Below are 18784 nucleotides of genomic sequence, written 5' to 3'. Positions count from 1 at the left end.
ACACCGCAACAGGCAGTAGTAACACCACAACAGGCAGTAGTAACACCACAACACCACAACAGGCAGTATTAACACCGCAACAGGCAGTAGTAACACCACAACAGGCAGTAGTAACACCGCAACACCAGTGTGGACACTGCACACCATATTCACAACTATGAAAACCGCAGAGAAAGTTCTGGCTCACAAACCTTGAACCTTGACTATCAAACAACGACCAGTCTTATGCAGTAAAACAAAAACATACCCTTTAAAACCGTTCATTCTGTGATGCATGTGATGAGGTCACACCACAACAGGCAGTAGTAACACCACAACAGGCAGTAGTAACACCGCAACAGGCAGTAGTAACACCGCAACAGGCAGTAGTAACACCGCAACAGGCAGTAGTAACACCGCAACAGGCAGTAGTAACACCGCAACAGGCAGTAGGAACACCGCAACAGGCAGTAGTAACACCGCAACAGGCAGTAGTAACACCCCAACAGGCAGTCAGTAGCAACACCCCAACAGGCAGTCAGTAGCAACACCGCAACAGGCAGTCAGTAGCAACACCGCAACAGGCAGTCAGTAGCAACACCGCAACAGGCAGTCAGTAGCAACACCGCAACAGGCAGTCAGTAGCAACACCGCAACAGGCAGTCAGTAGCAACACCGCAACAGGCAATAGCAACACCGCAACAGGCAATAGAAACACCGCAACAGGCAGTAGCAACACCGCAACAGGCAGTAGCAACACCGCAACAGGCAGTAGCAACACCGCAACAGGCAGTAGCAACACCGCAACAGGCAGTAGCAACACCGCAACAGGCAGTAGAAACACCGCAACAGGCAGTAGCAACACCGCAACAGGCAGTAGCAACACCGCAACAGGCATTAGTAACACCGCAACAGGCAGTAGTAACACCGCAACAGGCAGTAGTAACACCGCAACAGGCAGTAGTAACACCGCAACAGGCAGTAGCAACACCACAACAGGCAGTAGTAACACCACAATAGGCAGTAGTAACACCACAACAGGCAGTAGTAACACCACAACAGGCAGTAGTAACAACGCAACACCACAACAGGCAGTAGTAACACCACAACAGGCAGTATTTAACACCACAACAGGCAGTACTGACAACACAACAGGCAGTATTTAACAACACAACAGGCAGTAGTATTAAGACATAAGGGCAGTGTAGATGGGCTGATAATGTTTATGATAACCATGGAAACTCCTCAACATGAATGACAGGTCAAGGTCTTGATATTAATCTTACTTATAGTCTATAAATCTCATGATAAAAGCATTATCCATGACACTACTCGATGAAGGAAAGAAAATGGTCACTTATGAAACAAAATGGTGACTAATCACGGGAGATGCTGAACTAGGAAGGAACACTGATGGTTGGAATGATGATATTACCACACAGCAGAAGAATGGCATTATGGGTAGAGGTCTGGGTGGATGACGGCAAGCGGAGGAGGAAGAGGGATGGATGTTATTGGCTAACTAGCTAATGGAAGCATACCTCATGGAACTCCGTAATATCTTGTTGAGAAAGCTCCTGGCCACATGGACATCAGTCTCAGAGGGCATTTGTCCTGTAGCTACTAAATCCACCATTGTCATATTCCTGCCAACAGGGAAGGAGGAACACAGGCTGAAACGCTGAACCAGAGAGCGGACACGTAGGACTCCATTTTAACAAACCTAACAAACGGTCAACCTAAGCGCTGGAGGGACTAGGCACAATAACCGTATAATCGTGTAAACAACGATTATGGATTAAGACCGTCATGAAAATAAAAAAATGTTTTGTTTGTTCTTGTAGAACGAACAGCTGACTGAAGACGGGACGGCCTCCATTTCCGCGGTAACACTCTTTACAATGCGATTAAACTTTGTTCCTCCTTGCGTAAACAAACATGTTTTTGGATGTGTAGGCAACACCACCCTCCCTGCAGCAGCAGCACATGCAGTCAGGAAGAGAAGAGAAAATGTGCGTTGTGTCCCAAATTAAAAATGTTTTCTGTTGGGAGGGTCATTTGGCTGACCAATATCCCGCCATCCAGAATTCCATGACTGTCACATCCCTTTTGTGATAGCAACATCTTCCCCCTCAAAATCAGAACTCAACTCCAACTTTGGAGTGTGATAGAGATAGTATACAAGGAGTTTTACTATGACTGCTGCAGTGCATGGCCGGACTAATCAATTCTCGGTCCCTGGGAAAGAACTATTTAAGAGTGCCACTGCACTGCAGAGTGCCACTGCACTGCAGTGCTAGAAACGTCACTACAGACCCGGGTTCGATCCTCGGCTGTGTTGCAGTCGGCCGTGATCAGGAGACCAATGAAGCGTCTCACAAGGGGAGGGTTTGGCCGGCCAGAATGTCCTTGTCCCATCGCGCTCTAGCGACTCCTTGTGGCGGGTCGAGCGCATGCACGCTGACTCAGTCACCAGTTGTACAGTGTTTCCTCCGACACATTGGTGCGGCTGGCTTCCCGGGTTATGCGAGCAGTGTGTCAAGAAGCAGTGCGGCTTGGCAGGGTCGTGTTTCAGAGGAGGCATGTCTCTCGACCTTTGCCTCTCCCGAGTCTGTACGGGAGTTGCAGCAATGGGACAAGACTAACTACCAATTGGATACCACGAAATTGTGGAGAAAAAGGGGTAAAAGTTTTAAAGAACTGTGCAATTACATTAACTTCATCATTCATTCCAACCAGGAAGTGTGGAAATCTGAGGTTTGTAGTTTTTCAAGTGATTCCCTATCCAGTATACAGTGTCAATGGGGTCATTTTGCACTTCCTAAGGCTTCCACTAGATGTCAACAGTCTTTAGAACGTTGTTTCATGCTTCTACTGTGACTGGGGAGAGAATAAGAGCCATTGGAATCAGATGACTGAGAAAATGACATGAGCTCACGAGGCGCGCGCTGATGTGAGAGTTAGCTGTGTTCCTTTTCTTTTTTGAAGACAAAGGAATCGTCCGGTTGGAATATTATGGAAGATTTATGATAAAAACATCCTAAAGATTGATTCTATACATCGTTTGACATGTTTCTACAAACTGTAGTATAACTTTTTGGACTTCTCGTCTGGACTTAGTAAGCGTGTGCCTTGCATTTGGAATAGTGAACCTAACGCGCAAACGAAATGGAGGTATTTGGACATAAAGATGAACTTTATCGAACAAAATCAACATTTATTCTGGAACTGGGATTCCTGGGAGTGCATTCCGATGAAGATCATCAAAGGTAAGTGAATATTTATAATGTAATTTTTGTCATTTCTGTTGACTCCAAAATGGCGGGTATCTGTTTGGCTTGTTTTGATATCTGAGCGCTGTACTCAGATTATTAAAAGTTGCTTTCGCTGTGAAAATTTTTTCAAATCTGACACAGCGGTTGCATTAACCTGTTGGGGATAGGGGGCAGTATTTGCACGGCCGGATAAAAAAACGTACCCGATTTAATCTGGTTACTATTCCTGCCCAGTAACTAGAATATGCATATAATTGCTTGATTTGGATAGAAAACACCCTAAAGTTTCTAAAACTGTTTGAATAGTGTCTGAGTATAACAGAACTTATTTGGCAGGCCAAAACCTGAGAAGATTCCAAACAGGAAGCGCCCTCTCTGACTATTTCTTGGCCTTGATCATCTCTATCCAAAACAGGGGATCTCTGGCATAACGTTACATTTTCTAACGCTCCCATAGGCTCTCAGAAGGCACCAGAACGTTGAATGATGACTTTGCAGGCCATGGCTGAAAAACAGTAGCGCATTTGGATAGTGGTCGATCTGAGAACAATGAGACTGGGGCGCGCGTGCACGAGACTCCACTATGTTTACATTTTCAGTCTTTGAACGAAAACAGGGTTTCCCGGTCGGAATATTATCGCTTTTTTATGAGAAAAATCGCATAAAAATGGATTTTAAACAGCGTTTGACATGCTTCGAAGTACGGTAATGGAATATTTTGATTTTTTTTGTCACGAAACGCGCCGGGCGAGTCACCCTTCTTTACCCTTCGGATAGTGTCTTGAACGCACGATCAAAACGGCGCTATTTGGATATAACTATGGATTATTTTGAACCAAACCAACATTTGTTATTGAAGTAGAAGTCCTGGGAGTGCATTCTGACGAAGAACAGCAAAGGTAATCCAATTTTTCTTATAGTAAATCTGAGTTTGGTGAGTACCAAATTTGGTGGGTGTCAAAATAGCTAGCCTGTGATGGCCGGGCTATCTACTCAGAATATTGCAAAATGTGCTTTCACCGAAAAGCTATTTTAAAATCGGACATAGCGATTGCATAAAGGAGTTCTGTATCTATAATTCTTAAAATAATTATGTTTTTTGTGAACGTTTATCGTGAGTAATTTAGTAAATTCACTGGAAGTGTTCGGTGGGAATGCTAGTCACATGCTAATGTAAAAAGCTGGTTTTTGATATAAATATGAACTTGATTGAACAAAACATGCATGTATTGTATAACATAATGTCCTAGGAGTGTCATCTGATGAAGATCATCAAAGGTTAGTGCTGCATTTAGCTGTGGTTTTGTTTTTTGTGACATTATATGCTAGCTTGAAAAATGGGTGTCTGATTATTTCTGGCTGGGTACTCTGCTGACATAATCTAATGTTTTGCTTTCGTTGTAAAGCCTTTTTCAAATCGGACAGTGTGGTTAGATTAACGAGAGTCTTGTCTTTAAAATGGTGTAAAATAGTCATATGTTTGACAAATTGAAGTAATAGCATTTCTAAGGTATTTGAATATCGCGCCACGGGATTCCACTGGCTGTTGAGTAGGTGGGACGCAAGCGTCCCACCTAGCCCATAGAGGTTAAGGAGAAGTGTATCTATAATTCTTTGAATAACAGCTGAATATTTTATCAACGTTTATGATGAGTATTTCTGTAAATTGATGTGCTCATTCACCGGAAGTTTTGGGAGGCAAAACATTTCTGAACATTACACGCCAATGTAAAATGTTTTTTTTTTATATAAATATGATCTTTCTCGAGCAAAACATACATGTATTGTGTAACATGAAGTCCTATGAGTGCCATCTGATGAAGATCATCAAAGGTTAGTGATTCATTTTAGCTGTATTTCTGGTTTTTGTGACGCCTCTCCTTGCTTGGAAAATGGCTGTGTGGTTTTTCTTGTCTAGGTGCTGTCCTAACATAATCTGATGTTATGCTTTCGCCGTAAAGCCTTTTTGAAATCGGACAGTGTGGTTCGATTAACGAGAAGTGTATCTTTAAAATGGGATATAATAGTTGTATGTTTGAGAAATTTGAATAAGATTTTTGTTGTTTTGAATTTGCCGCCCTGCTATTTCACTGGCTGTTGAATAGTGTGTTCCGCATGTCCCAGAGAGTCCCACATGTCCCAGAGAGGTTAAAAAAAAAAAATTGGGGGGGAAAAGTGTATCATTGATGGAGTACTGTTTGCCCTGTTGTGCATCTAAGGGCATAGTAGATGAATAATATGACAACTTCTTCCATAGACCCATTGGCCAAATGTGTTGTTTGTGGCAATATTTATAAAATAAAAAATGTCTGGCCACGTACCCCCTGCAGATCCCAGTTTGGACCCCTGCAGATCCCAGTTTGGACCCCTGCAGGACCCAGTTTGGGAACCACTGATCTAGGTGACATCATGAATGGAAAACATAGAAAAACAAGTTATAACACGTAGGCTCAGATCATTACACCTGCCCATCTGTAAATAGCCCACCCACCTCTCATCCCCATATCGTTTTGTTGCTCCTTTGCTCACCAGTATCTCTACTTGCACATTCATCTTCTGCACATCTATCACTCCAGTGTTTAATTGCTAAATTGTAATTATTTCGCCACTATGGCCTATTTTATTGCCTTACCTCCCTAATCTTACTTCATTTGCACACACTGTATATTGACTTTTCTATTGTGTTATTGACTGTATGGTTGTTTATTCCATGTGTAACTCTGTGTTGTTGTTTGTGTCGCACTGCTTTGCTTTATCTTGGCCAGGTCGCAGTTGTAAATTAGAACTTGTTCTCAACTGGCCTACCTGGTTAAATAAAGGTAAAATTAAAACATTTTTAAAAACTGTTGACGTTGAGACTGGTGTTTTGCGGGTACTATTTAATGAAGCTGCCAGTTGAGGACTTGTGAGGCGTCTGTTTCTCCAACTAGACACTAATGTACTTGTCCTCTTGCTCAGTTGTGCACCGGGGCCTCCCACTCCTCTTTCTATTCTGGTTACCGCCAGTTTGCGCTGTTCTGTGAAGGGAGTAATACACAGCGTTGTACGAGATCTTCAGTTTCTTGGCAATTTCTCGCATGGAATAGCCTTCATTTCTCAGAACAAGAATAGACTGACAAGTTTCAGAAGAAAGTACTTTGTTTCTGGCCATTTTGAGCCTGTAATCAAACCCACAAATGCTGATGCTCCAGATACTCAACTAGTCTAAAGAAGGCCAGTTGTATTGCTTCTTTAATCAGAACAACAATTTTCAGCTGTGCTAATGATCAATTAGCCTTTTAAAATTATAAACTTGGATTAGCAAACACAACGTGCCATTGGAACACAGGAGTGATGGTTGCTGATAATGGGCCTCTGTACGCCTAAGTAGATATTCCATTAAAAATCAGACATTTCCAGACGTTTTTCATTTACAACATTAACAATGTCTACACCGTATTTCTGATCAATTTGATGTTATTTTAATGTACAATATTTTTTTTGCTTTTCTTTCAAAAACAAGGACATTTCTAAGTGTCCCCAAACTTTTGAACGGTAATTTACATCAATACAAAACACAATAAAATACTAAATTACAAAACATTATCATAAAAAACAAACAAACAATCTTCAAAGTCTAGTGGCATCCATCCTACTGCTCGCCAGACCGGGGACATTCTAGCCCCTGGAGGTTGTCAGGGAGACAGAGCTGGTCAAAACCCAACCAGGCAGAGAGTTCCCAGCATTCCCTGGTTTTAACAGAAACCTCTCTAAGGTGAAGGACAGTGAGTTGTAGGGGTGGATGAGGTCCAACTGGAAGGAGTAGAGAAATGTTCCAGTTTGATTTAAAACAACTTGGGTGCCAGGATAGCTGGAAATATGGTTGGCTTAGTCTGACCATCAAACCCACTCTGAGGGAGACAGTGATTGAGAGGAGCAGCAGGAGGCGAAATCACTTCATGTTGTCACTAAATATTTCTTATTGATCTGGATTTATCAGCACAGATTTTATATTTTCCATGTATCATTGTTCTGTAAACAAAGTAAACATCAAACTTACATGTATGATTCTTGATTAATTCATCATTAAAATAAAATCATAATGTTAATTAACAGTTGAAATTAAACACCACAGACCGTTTTAATCAGTTGCATTTGGACAAGTAAGATACAGAAGGAAACAGTTTCATTTCTGAACAGTCATTCAACTAACTACTATTGAACAGGAAAGTCTGCAGGTCAAATTCCCTCCAGTTCTGATATAACTGCTGCTATAGCAGCATCAAAAACATCCTCAAGAGCAGCCAATCATTATGATTTGCAACTTCAGCGCCCAGTACAGGCGCTTGAGGCTAACGACTTCAGCGCCCATGAGGCTAACGGCCAACACTACTCATCCATGAGGCTAACAGCTAATAGTCTAGCACAATTCAACTATGAGGCTAACACAACTCATCTATGAGGCTAACACTACTCATCTATGAGGCTAACACTACTCATCTATGAGGCTAACACTACTCATCTATGAGGCTAACACTACTCATCTATGAGGCTAACACTACTCATCTATGAGGCTAACACTACTCATCTATGAGGCTAACACTACTCATCTATGAGGCTAACACTACTCATCTATGAGGCTAACACTACTCATCTATGAGGCTAACACTACTCATCTATGAGGCTAAGACTACTCATCTATGAGGCTAAGACTACTCATCTATGAGGCTAAGACTACTCATCTATGAGGCTAAGACTACTCATCTATGAGGCTAAGACTACTCATCTATGATGCTAAGACTACTCATCTATGATGCTAAGACTACTCATCTATGATGCTAACAACTAACAGCCTAAAACTACTCATCTATGAGGCTAAGACTACTCATCTGAGGCTAACACTACTCATCTATGAGGCTAAGACTACTCATCTATGATGCTAACAGCTAACAGCCTAGAACTACTCATCTATGATGCTAACAGCTAACAGCCTATAACTACTCATCTTATGAGGCTAACAATTAACACTACTCACCTATGAGGCTAACCGCAAATAGCCTAGAACTACTCATCTATGAGGCTAACCACAAATAGCCTAGCACTATTCATCCATGAGGCTAACTCTACTCATCCATGAGGCTAACAGCCTAGCACTATTCATCCATGAGGCTAACAGCCTAGCACTATTCACCCGTGAGGCTAACAGCCTAGCACTATTCACCCGTGAGGCTAACAGCCTAGCACTATTCACCCGTGAGGCTAACAGCCTAGCATTATTCACCCATGAGCTACCTCCACTCACCCATGAGGCTAACAGCTACCTCCACTCACCCGTGAGGCTAACAGCCTAGCATTATTCACCCATGAGCTACCTCCACTCACCCATGAGGCTAACAGCTAACTCCACTCACCCATGAGGCTAACAGCTAACTCCACTCACCCATGAGGCTAAAAGCTAACTCCACTCACCCATGAGGCTAACAGCTAACTCCACTCACCCAAGAGGCTAACAGCTACCTCTACTCATCCATGAGGCTAACAGCTAGGGGGAAACTTCCAAAAGGACAACCATCTCTGCAGCACTCCACCAATCAGGCCTTTGTGGTAGAGTGGCCAGACGGACGCCACTCCTCAGTAAAAGGCACATGACAGCCCACTTGGAGTTTGCCAAAGGGCACCTAAAGAACTCTCAGACCATGAGAAATAAGATTCGCTGGTCTGATGAAACCAAGACTGAACTCTTAAACCAATTCGTAGAACGGTTTCATTTACTTTAAAAGTCTTCATATCTCAAAATCAATGTTGTGTGGTTAATTAAAATTATATCTAAATAAAAATGATACAATTCTAAAAGTAACTTCTATTGACATTGCCATGTATGTAAAAATTGTCTACATAAAGCCAACAAACAACAACAGTGCAGCCTGCAGGTAGAAAATATCCTGATAAAAATATATATCCTATAAATCACATTGGCTATGCATGGCCTGTCTGCAACGAACTGGAATCATTGTATCAACTATTAACCTGGTCCAGCCCCAAACTGGTGCTAACCAACTTGCAACATTGTATCAACTATTAACCTGGTCCAGCCCCAAACTGGTGCTAACCAACTTGCAACATTGTATCAACTATTAACCTGGTCCAGCCCCAAACTGGTGCTAACCAACTTGCAACATTGTATCAACTATTAACCTGGTCCAGCCCCAAACTGGTGCTAACCAACTTGCAACATTGTATCAACTATTAACCTGGTCCAGCCCCAAACTGGTGCTAACCAACTTGCAACATTGTATCAACTATTAACCTGGTCCAGCCCCAAACTGGTGCTAACCAACTTGCAACATTGTATCAACTATTAACCTGGTCCAGCCCCAAACTGGTGCTAACCAACTTGCAACATTGTATCAACTATTAACCTGGTCCAGCCCCAAACTGGTGCTAACCAACTTGCAACACTGTATCAACTATTAACCTGGTCCAGCCCCAAACTGGTGCTAACCAACTTGCAACATTGTATCAACTATTGATCAGACTGGTGTCTCGTGTACCAACATTTTTGTAAATATATTTGCCACTGCTCGACTAAAAATATATATATCTTACATGGTTCGACCAACAGCCTATCGACCAAACAATCGACCAGTCGACTAAATGCGGTCAGCCCTACTTTGAATTGCACTGAGTTAAATTCTACTTCCTTTCACTCAAACGCTACATCCTGTGGGTGTGGGAAATTCAACTTGAATTTCAACTCATGAGTTGAATGTGAGTCAATAACAACATTCTGAATTGAGCTGAACCCTGGCATACTCCATCCTGAATACGGGAATCTTCCAATCGGATTGCTGGAACACCGGGACATGTTGCAACCCTAGGTGGGGTCTTTCCCGCACCTGGCTGGGGGTGGCCTTAACCCGCACCTGGCTGGGGGTGGCCTTAACCCGCACCTGGCTGGGGGTGGCCTTAACCAAACCTGGCTGGGGGTGGCCTTAACCAAACCTGGCTGGGGGTGGCCCGGTCAGATACACTACTACATCAAAATGTAATTCTTTCCTCCCCCTCCTGTCTCTTCCTCCCCCTCCCCCTCTCATCTTAATCAGTACTGCTGGAAACTGTCAACAACCCTAAACTCTCAACTGCTGCTGCAATCTCACAGCACACAACCAGCCTGCTATCACAGCCCTGTAGCAGACAGAGCCCCAGCACAGAGCAGAGCCTCAGCCCTGTAGCAGAGCCTCAGCCCTGTAGCAGAGCCTCAGCACAGAGCAGAGTCACAGTCCTGTAGCAGAGCCTCAGCACAGAGCAGAGCCACAGCCCTGTAGCAGAGCCTCAGCCCTGTAGCAGAGCCCCAGCACAGAGCAGAGTCACAGCCCTGTAGCAGAGCCTCAGCCCTGTAGCAGAGCCTCAGCCCTGTAGCAGAGCCTCAGCCCTGTAGCAGAGCCTCAGCCCTGTAGCAGAGCCACAGCCCTGTAGCAGAGTCACAGCCCTGTAGCAGAGTCACAGCCCTGTAGCAGAGCCTCAGCCCTAGTCCAGACAGCCCTGTAGCAGAGCCTCAGCCCTAGTCCAGACAGCCCTGTAGCAGAGCCTCAGCCCTAGTCCAGACAGCCCTGTAGCAGAGCCTCAGCCCTAGTCCAGACAGCCCTGTAGCAGAGCCTCAGCCCTAGTCCAGACAGCCCTGTAGCAGAGCCTCAGCCCTAGTCCAGACAGCCCTGTAGCAGAGCCTCAGCCCTAGTACAGACAGCCCTGTAGCAGAGCCTCAACCCTAGCCCTAGTCCAGACAGCCCTGTAGCAGAGCCTCAGCCCTGTAGCAGAGCCTCAGCCCTGTAGCAGAGCCTCAGCACAGAGCAGAGTCACAGTCCTGTAGCAGAGCCTCAGCACAGAGCAGAGCCACAGCCCTGTAGCAGAGCCTCAGCCCTGTAGCAGAGCCCCAGCACAGAGCAGAGCCACAGCCCTGTAGCAGAGCCTCAGCCCTGTAGCAGAGCCTCAGCCCTGTAGCAGAGCCTCAGCCCTGTAGCAGAGCCACAGCCCTGTAGCAGAGCCTCAGCCCTAGTCCAGACAGCCCTGTAGCAGAGCCTCAGCCCTAGTCCAGACAGCCCTGTAGCAGAGCCTCAGCCCTAGTCCAGACAGCCCTGTAGCAGAGCCTCAGCCCTAGTCCAGACAGCCCTGTAGCAGAGCCTCAGCCCTAGTCCAGACAGCCCTGTAGCAGAGCCTCAGCCCTAGTACAGACAGCCCTGTAGCAGAGCCTCAACCCTAGCCCTAGTCCAGACAGCCCTGTAGCAGAGCCTCAGCCCTAGCCCAGACAGCCCTGTAGCAGAGCCTCAGCCCTAGCCCTAGTCCAGACAGCCCTGTAGCAGAGCCTCAGCCCTAGTCCAGACAGCCCTGTAGCAGAGCCTCAGCCCTAGTCCAGACAGCCCTGTAGCAGAGCCTCAGCCCTAGTCCAGACAGCCCTGTAGCAGAGCCTCAGCCCTAGTCCAGACAGCCCTGTAGCAGAGCCTCAGCCCTAGTCCAGACAGCCCTATAGCAGAGCCTCAGCCCAGACAGCCCTGTAGCAGAGCCTCAGCCCTAGTCCAGACAGCCCTGTAGCAGAGCCTCAGCCCTAGTCCAGACAGCCCTGTAGCAGAGCCTCAGCCCTAGTCCAGACAGCCCTATAGCAGAGCCTCAGCCCAGACAGCCCTGTAGCAGAGCCTCAGCCCTAGTCCAGACAGCCCTGTAGCAGAGCCTCAGCCCTAGTCCAGACAGCCCTGTAGCAGAGCCTCAGCCCTAGTCCAGACAGACTGACACTGTGCAGAGAAGATCAGCTCAGTGATAGCCCAGGGACCTCCATCTCATCTCTCCCCTGTAACCATAGGGACCGGTTACCTGGAGGGGCAGCCAGGGGGATAAGAACAGCCGTTATGTGTTGGGGTGTGTGTGGTTTCCTACCTCTTGACAACCAGATTGAGGGTCTTGTATGACCCCTTGACCAGACAGATGGCTTCCTGCCTGTAACCGCTCAGAGGAACCTGGTTGATGTTCACCATCTCGTCTCCAACCTGGAGGCTGACCGCTGCTGCCTTGCTGCCCTCCTCCACCTATACCAAACACAGCAGGGTTAGGGTTGACACGGCAGGGTTAGGGTTGACACGGCAGCTTTAGGGTTGACACGGCAGCTTTAGGGTTAACACGGCAGGGTTAGGGTTGACACGGCAGCTTTAGGGTTGACACGGCAGGGTTAGGGTTAACACGGCAGGGTTAGGGTTAACACGGCAGGTTAGGGTTAACACAGCAGGTTAGGGTTAACACGGCAGGTTAGGGTTAACACGGCAGGGTTAGGGTTAACACGGCGGGGTTAGGGTTAACACGGCAGGGTTAGGGTTAACACGGCAGGTTAGGGTTAACACGGCAGGGTTAGGGTTAACACGGCAGGTTAGGGTTAACACAGCAGGGTTAGGGTTAACACAGCAGGGTTAGGGTTAACACAGCAAGGTTAGGGTTAACACAGCAGGTTAGGGTTAACACAGCAGGTTAGGGTTAACACAGCAGGTTAGGGTTAACACAGCAGGGTTAGGGTTAACACAGCAGGTTAGGGTTAACACAGCAGGTTAGGGTTAACACAGCAGGGTTAGGGTTAACACAGCAGCTTTAAGGTTAGGGTTAACACAGCAGCTTTAAGGTTAGGGTTAACACAGCAGGGTTAGGGTTAACACAGCAGCTTTAAGGTTAGGGTTAACACAGCAGGGTTAGGGTTAACACAGCAGGGTTAGGGTTAACACAACAGGGTTAGGGTTAACACAGCAGGGTTAGGGTTAACACAGCAGGGTTAGGTTAACACATCAGGGTTAGGTTAACACATCAGGGTTAGGTTAACACAGCAGGTCAGGGTTAACACAGCAGGTCAGAGTTAACACAGCAGGGTTAGGGTTAACACAGCAGCTTTAAGGTTAGGGTTAACACAGCAGGGTTAGGGTTAACACAGCAGGTTAGGGATAACACAGCAGGTTAGGGATAACACAGCAGGTTAGGGATAACACAGCAGGTTAGGGTTAACACAGCAGGTTAGGGATAACACAGCAGGTTAGGGATAACACAGCAGGGTTAGGGTTAACACAGCAGGTTAGGGTTAACACAGCAGGTTAGGGATAACACAGCAGGTTAGGGATAACACAGCAGGTTAGGGATAACACAGCAGGGTTAGGGTTAACACAGCAGGGTTAGGGTTAACACAGCAGGGTTAGGGTTAACACAGCAGGGTTAGGGTTAACACAGCAGGGTTAGGGTTAACACAGCAGGGTTAGGGTTAACACAGCAGGGTTAGGGTTAACACAGCAGGGTTAGGGTTAACACAGCAGGGTTAGGGTTAACACAGCAGGGTTAGGGTTAACACAGCAGCTTTAGCGTTAACACAGCAGCTTTAGGGTTAACACAGCAGGGTTAAGGTTAGGGTTAACACAGCAGGGTTAGGGTTAACACAGCAGGTTAGGGTTAACACAGCAGGTTAGGGTTAACACAGCAGCTTTAAGGTTAGGGTTAACACAGCAGGTTAGGGTTAACACGGCAGCTTTAAGGTTAGGATTAACACAGCAGGGTTAGGGTTAACACAGCAGGGTTAGGGTTAACACAGCAGGGTCAGGGTTAACACAGCAGGGTCAGGGTTAACACAGCAGGTCAGGGTTAACACAGCAGGTCAGGGTTAACACAGCAGGTCAGAGTTAACACAGCAGGTCAGGGTTAACACAGCAGGTCTGGTATTTATTGGGATCCATTATCCGCTGCAAAAGCATCAGCTACTCTTCCTGGGGTCCACATGAAACATGACATACTACACAAGGACTGAACTACGTAAATGTAAAAAAATATTAAGATATTTAAAACAAAACAAAATCACACTGTGTATGTACTGACATGTAGGCGATCTGTGTAATACATACGGGCAAATTACAATAGAACGTTGGAGTCTATATTTGAGTCCGTTTCATTTCCTCAACTTGCTATCTAGGGTTACAGCAGTTTAGTCTCCTCAACTTGCCATCTAGGGTTACAGCAGTTTAGTCTCCTCAACTTGCCATCTAGGGTTACAGCAGTTTAGTCTCCTCAACTTGCCATCTAGGGTTACAGCAGTTTAGTCTCCTCAACTTGCCATCTAGGGTTACAGCAGTTTAGTCTCCTCAACTTGCTATCTAGGGTTACAGCAGTTTAGTCTCCTCAACTTGCTATCTAGGGTTACAGCAGTTTAGTCTCCTCAACTTGCCATCTAGGGTTACAGCAGTTTAGTCTCCTCAACTCGCCATCTAGGGTTACAGCAGTTTAGTCTCCTCAACTTGCCATCTAGGGTTACAGCAGTTTAGTCTCCTCAACTTGCTCAATCACCACATTATTCAGTAATGGATCGAAATTAGGTTTAACGTTGAGCGAGTGATTTGTCCCAAATGATGCTTTTAGTTTGAGACATTTAGCATCAGTCTATTGTTAGTTACTAATTCTAGAACTGACTGTAGTTCTATGTTAAACCTATTGGTAGTTACCCATTCCAGAACTGACTGGAGCTCTAGCCTTCCCTGTGGCTCAGTTGGCAGAGCATGGTGTTTGCAACGCCAGGGTTGTGGGTTCGATTCCCACGGGGGGCCAGTACAAAAAAATATATATATAATAAGAAAAAAATGTAAAAAGAAAAAAATGTAAAAATATATAATACAAAAAAAAAGGTATGAAATGTATGCATTCACTACTGTAAGTCGCTCTGGATAAGAGCGTCTGCTAAATGACTAAAATGTTAATGTATGTTAAACCTATTGGTAGTTACCCATTCTATAACTGACTGCAGCTCTATGTTAAACCTATTGGTAGTTACCCATTCTATAACTGACTGCAGCGCTATGTTAAACCTATTGGTAGTTACCCATTCTAGAACTGACTGCAGCTCTATGTTAAACCTATTGGTAGTTACCCATTCTATAACTCACTGTAGCTCTATGTTAAACCTATTGCAAGTTACCCATTCTATAACTGACTGCAGCTCTGTGTTAACCTGTTAGGGCTAGGGGGCAGTATTGACATGGCCGGATAAAAAAACGTACCCGATTTAATCTGGTTACTACTCCTGCCCAGTAACTAGAATATGCATATAATTATTGGCTTTGGATAGAAAACACCCTAAAGTTTCTAAAACTGTTTGAATGGTGTCTGAGTATAACAGAACTCATATGGTAGGCCAAAACCTGAGAAGATTCCATGCAGGAAGTGGCCTGTCTGACAAGTTGTTGTTCATCTTGGCTCTTTTTATTGAAGACTGAGGATCTTTGCTATAACGTGACACTTCCTACGGCTCCCATAGGCTCTCAGAACCCGGGAAAAAGCTGAACGATATCGAGGCAGCCTCTGGCTGAAACACATTATCGCGTTTGGCAAGTGGCCGATCAGAGTACTATGGGCTTAGGCGCGTGCCCGAGTCGACCCCATGCTTTATTTTCTTTCGTCTGTTCACCTAAACGCAGATTCCCGGTCGGAATATTATCGCTTTTTTACGAGAAAAATGGCATAAAAATTGATTTTAAACAGCGGTTGACATGCTTCGAAGTACGGTAATGGAATATTTAGAATTGTTTTGTCACGAAATGCACCATGCTCGTCACCCTTATTTACCCTTTCGGATAGTGTCTTGAACGCACGAACAAAACGCCGCTATTTGGATATAACAATGGATTATTTGGGGCCAAACCAACATTTGTTATTGAAGTAGCAGTCCTGGGAGTGCATTCTGATGAAGAACAGCAAAGGTAGTAACATTTTTCTTATAGTAAATCTGACTTTGGTGAGTGCTAAACTTGCTGGGTGTCTAAATAGCTAGCCCTGTGATGCCGGGCTATCTACTGAGAATATTGCAAAATGTGCTTTCACCGAAAAGCTATTTTAAAATCGGACATATCGAGTGCATAGAGGAGTTCTGTATCTATAATTCTTAAAATAATTATGTTTTTTGTGAACGTTTATCGTGAGTAATTTAGTAAATTCACCGGCAGTGTTCGGTGGGAATGCTAGTCACATGCTAATGTAAAAAGCAGTTTTTTTATATAAATATGAACTTGATTGAACAAAACATGCATGTATTGTATAACAATGTCCTAGGGTTGTCATCTGATGAAGATCAAAGGTTAGTGCTGCATTTAGCTGTGGTTTTGGTTTATGTGACATTATATGCTAGCTTGAAAAATGGGTGTCTGATTATTTCTGGCTGGGTACTCTGCTGACATAATCTAATGTTTTGCTTTCGTTGTAAAGCCTTTTTGAAATCGGACAGTGTGGTAAGATTAACGAGAGTCTTGTCTTTAAAATGGTGTAAAATAGTCATATGTTTGAAAAATTGAAGTTTTTGCATTTTTGAGGTATTTGAATAACGCGCCACGGGATTACACTGGCTGTTGAGTAGGTGGGACGCAAGCGTCCCACCTAGCCCATAGAGGTTAAGTGTCTCAGTTATTTATTTTACTGTTGCAGCCGAAGTGTTTACTGTTGAGTCGTCAGCGTACATAGACACACAGGCTTTATTCAAGGTTATTAGTAAAAACAGAAAACAATAATGGCCCTAGCCAGCTTCCCTGTGATACACCAGACTCAACTGAATTTGCATTAGAGAGGCTTCCACTAAGGAAAACCCTCTGTTCTACTAGGTTCATCTCAAGCCATAATAAGGCAGAGAATGCAAATCCATAACACCTACGTTTTTTTCAATTGATAAAAAAAAAAAAAATCCAAAAGTTTGCAAAAGTACTTGTAACAGGCTGATTGGTCAGCTGTTTGAACCATTAAAGGGTGCTCTGCTATTCTTGAGTAGCTTAATGACCTTTGCCTCCCTCCATGTCCGAGGGCACACACTGTCTTCCGGGCTTAAATTGAAGATGTGGCAAACAGGAGTCACAATCGGGTTAACTCAACAGGGTTAGGGCTAAAACCCCTGATTTAGGGTTAAAACAACATGGTTAGGGTTAACTCAACAGGGTTAGGGTTAACACAACAGGGTTAGGGCTAAAACCCCTGATTTAGGGTTAACACAACAGGGTTAGGGCTAAAACCCCTGATTTAGGGTTAACACAACAGGGTTAGGGCTAAAACCCCTGATTTAGGGTTAACACAACAGGGTTAGGGCTAAAACACCTGATTTAGGGTTAAACCAACATGGTTAGGGTTAGGGCTAAAACAGAGTATTCATTGACGTTCCTTTCCATGTTCAATGGAAACATAACAATCCACATTGAAGCATTTCGATCTTTACTGAACAAAAATCTAAAACAACATGTAAAGTGTTGGTCCTGTTTCATGAGCAGAAATAAAATATCCCAGAAATGTTACATACGCACATCCCTGTTAGTGAGCATTTCTCCTTTGCCAGGATCATCCATCCACCTGACAGGTGTGGCATATCAAGAAGCTGATTAAACAGCATGATCATTACACAGGTGCACCTTGTTCGGGGGACAATAAAAGGCCACTAAAATGTGCAGTTCTGTCACACAACACAATGCTACAGACGTCTCAAGTTAAGGGAGAGTACAATTGGAATGCTGACTGTAGGAACGTCCACCAGAGCTGATGCCAGATAATTTAATGTTAATTTCTCTACCATAAGCCGCCTCCAAAGTCGTTTTAGAGAATTTGGCAGTACGTCCAAACAGCCTCACAGCCGCAGACCATGTGTAACCACGCCAACTCAGGACCTCGACATCCGGCTTCTTCACCTGCTAGATCATGAGACCAGCAACCCAGACAGCTGATTAAACTGTGGGTTTGCACAACCGAATAATTTCTGAACAAACTGTCAAAAACCGTCTCATGGAAGCTCATCTGCGTGCTTGTCATCCTCACTAGTTTTGACCTGACTGCAGTTCGTCATTAGTGGACAAATGCTCACCTTCGATGGCCACTGGTACGCTGGAGAACTGTGCTCTTCACAGATGAATCCCAGTTTCAACTGTACCGGGCAGATGGCAGACAGAATGTATGGTGTTGTGTGGGCGAGGGGTTTACTGATGTCAACGTTGTGAACAGAGTGCACCATGGTGGTGGTGGGGTTATGGTATGGGCAGGCATAAGCTACGGGCAACCAACACAAATGTATTTCATCGATTGCAATTGGAATGAACAGATACCGTGACGAGATCCTGAGGCCCATTGTCGTGCCATGCATCAGCCACCATCACCTCATGTTTCAGCATGATAATGCACGGTCCCATGTCGCAAGGATCTGTACACAATTCCTGGAAGCTGAAAATGTCCCAGTTCTTCCGTGGCCTGCATACTCACATGTCACCCATTGAGCATGTTTGGGATGCTCTGGATTGACAGCGTGTTCCAGTTCCCGCCAATATCCAGCAACTTCACACAGACATTGAAGAAGAGTAAGACAACATTCCACAATCAACAGCCTGATCAACTCAACGCAAAGGAGATGTGTTGCGCTGCATTAGGCAAATGGTGGTCACACCAGATACAGACTGGTTTTCTGATCCACACCTCTACCTTTTTTTAAGGTGTCTGTGACCAACAGATGCATATCTGGATTCCCATTCATGTGACAT

General features: G+C 44.9%; 1 protein-coding gene across 6 annotated transcripts in view; it reads right to left on the bottom strand.

Moving 5' to 3' along the window:
• shroom2a (shroom family member 2a) overlaps positions 1-18784 on the bottom strand; it is a 140230-nt gene that overhangs the window by 100421 nt on the left and 21025 nt on the right. For 3 of the 6 annotated variants that reach the window (XM_045687237.2, XM_082956676.1, XM_045687238.2), the window contains exons 3-4: positions 12159-12307; positions 1521-1625 (exon numbers count right to left, since the gene is read on the bottom strand). In XM_045687237.2, coding sequence (XP_045543193.1) covers positions 1521-1625; positions 12159-12307 — 254 coding nt within the window. Of the gene's footprint in view, positions 1-1520; positions 1626-5575; positions 5635-12158; positions 12308-18784 lie in introns of those variants that run through there. The other 3 variants (XM_045687241.2, XM_045687243.2, XM_082956677.1) reach the window with 3 other exon arrangements.

This window comes from Salmo salar, chromosome 10 (genome assembly GCF_965601325.2).
Source record: "Salmo salar chromosome 10, fSalSal1, whole genome shotgun sequence".
Taxonomy (NCBI): Eukaryota; Metazoa; Chordata; class Actinopteri; order Salmoniformes; family Salmonidae; genus Salmo; species Salmo salar.
The sequence above is the reverse complement of the archived record's forward strand: the minus strand, read 5'-3'. Positions and strand labels throughout refer to the sequence as shown.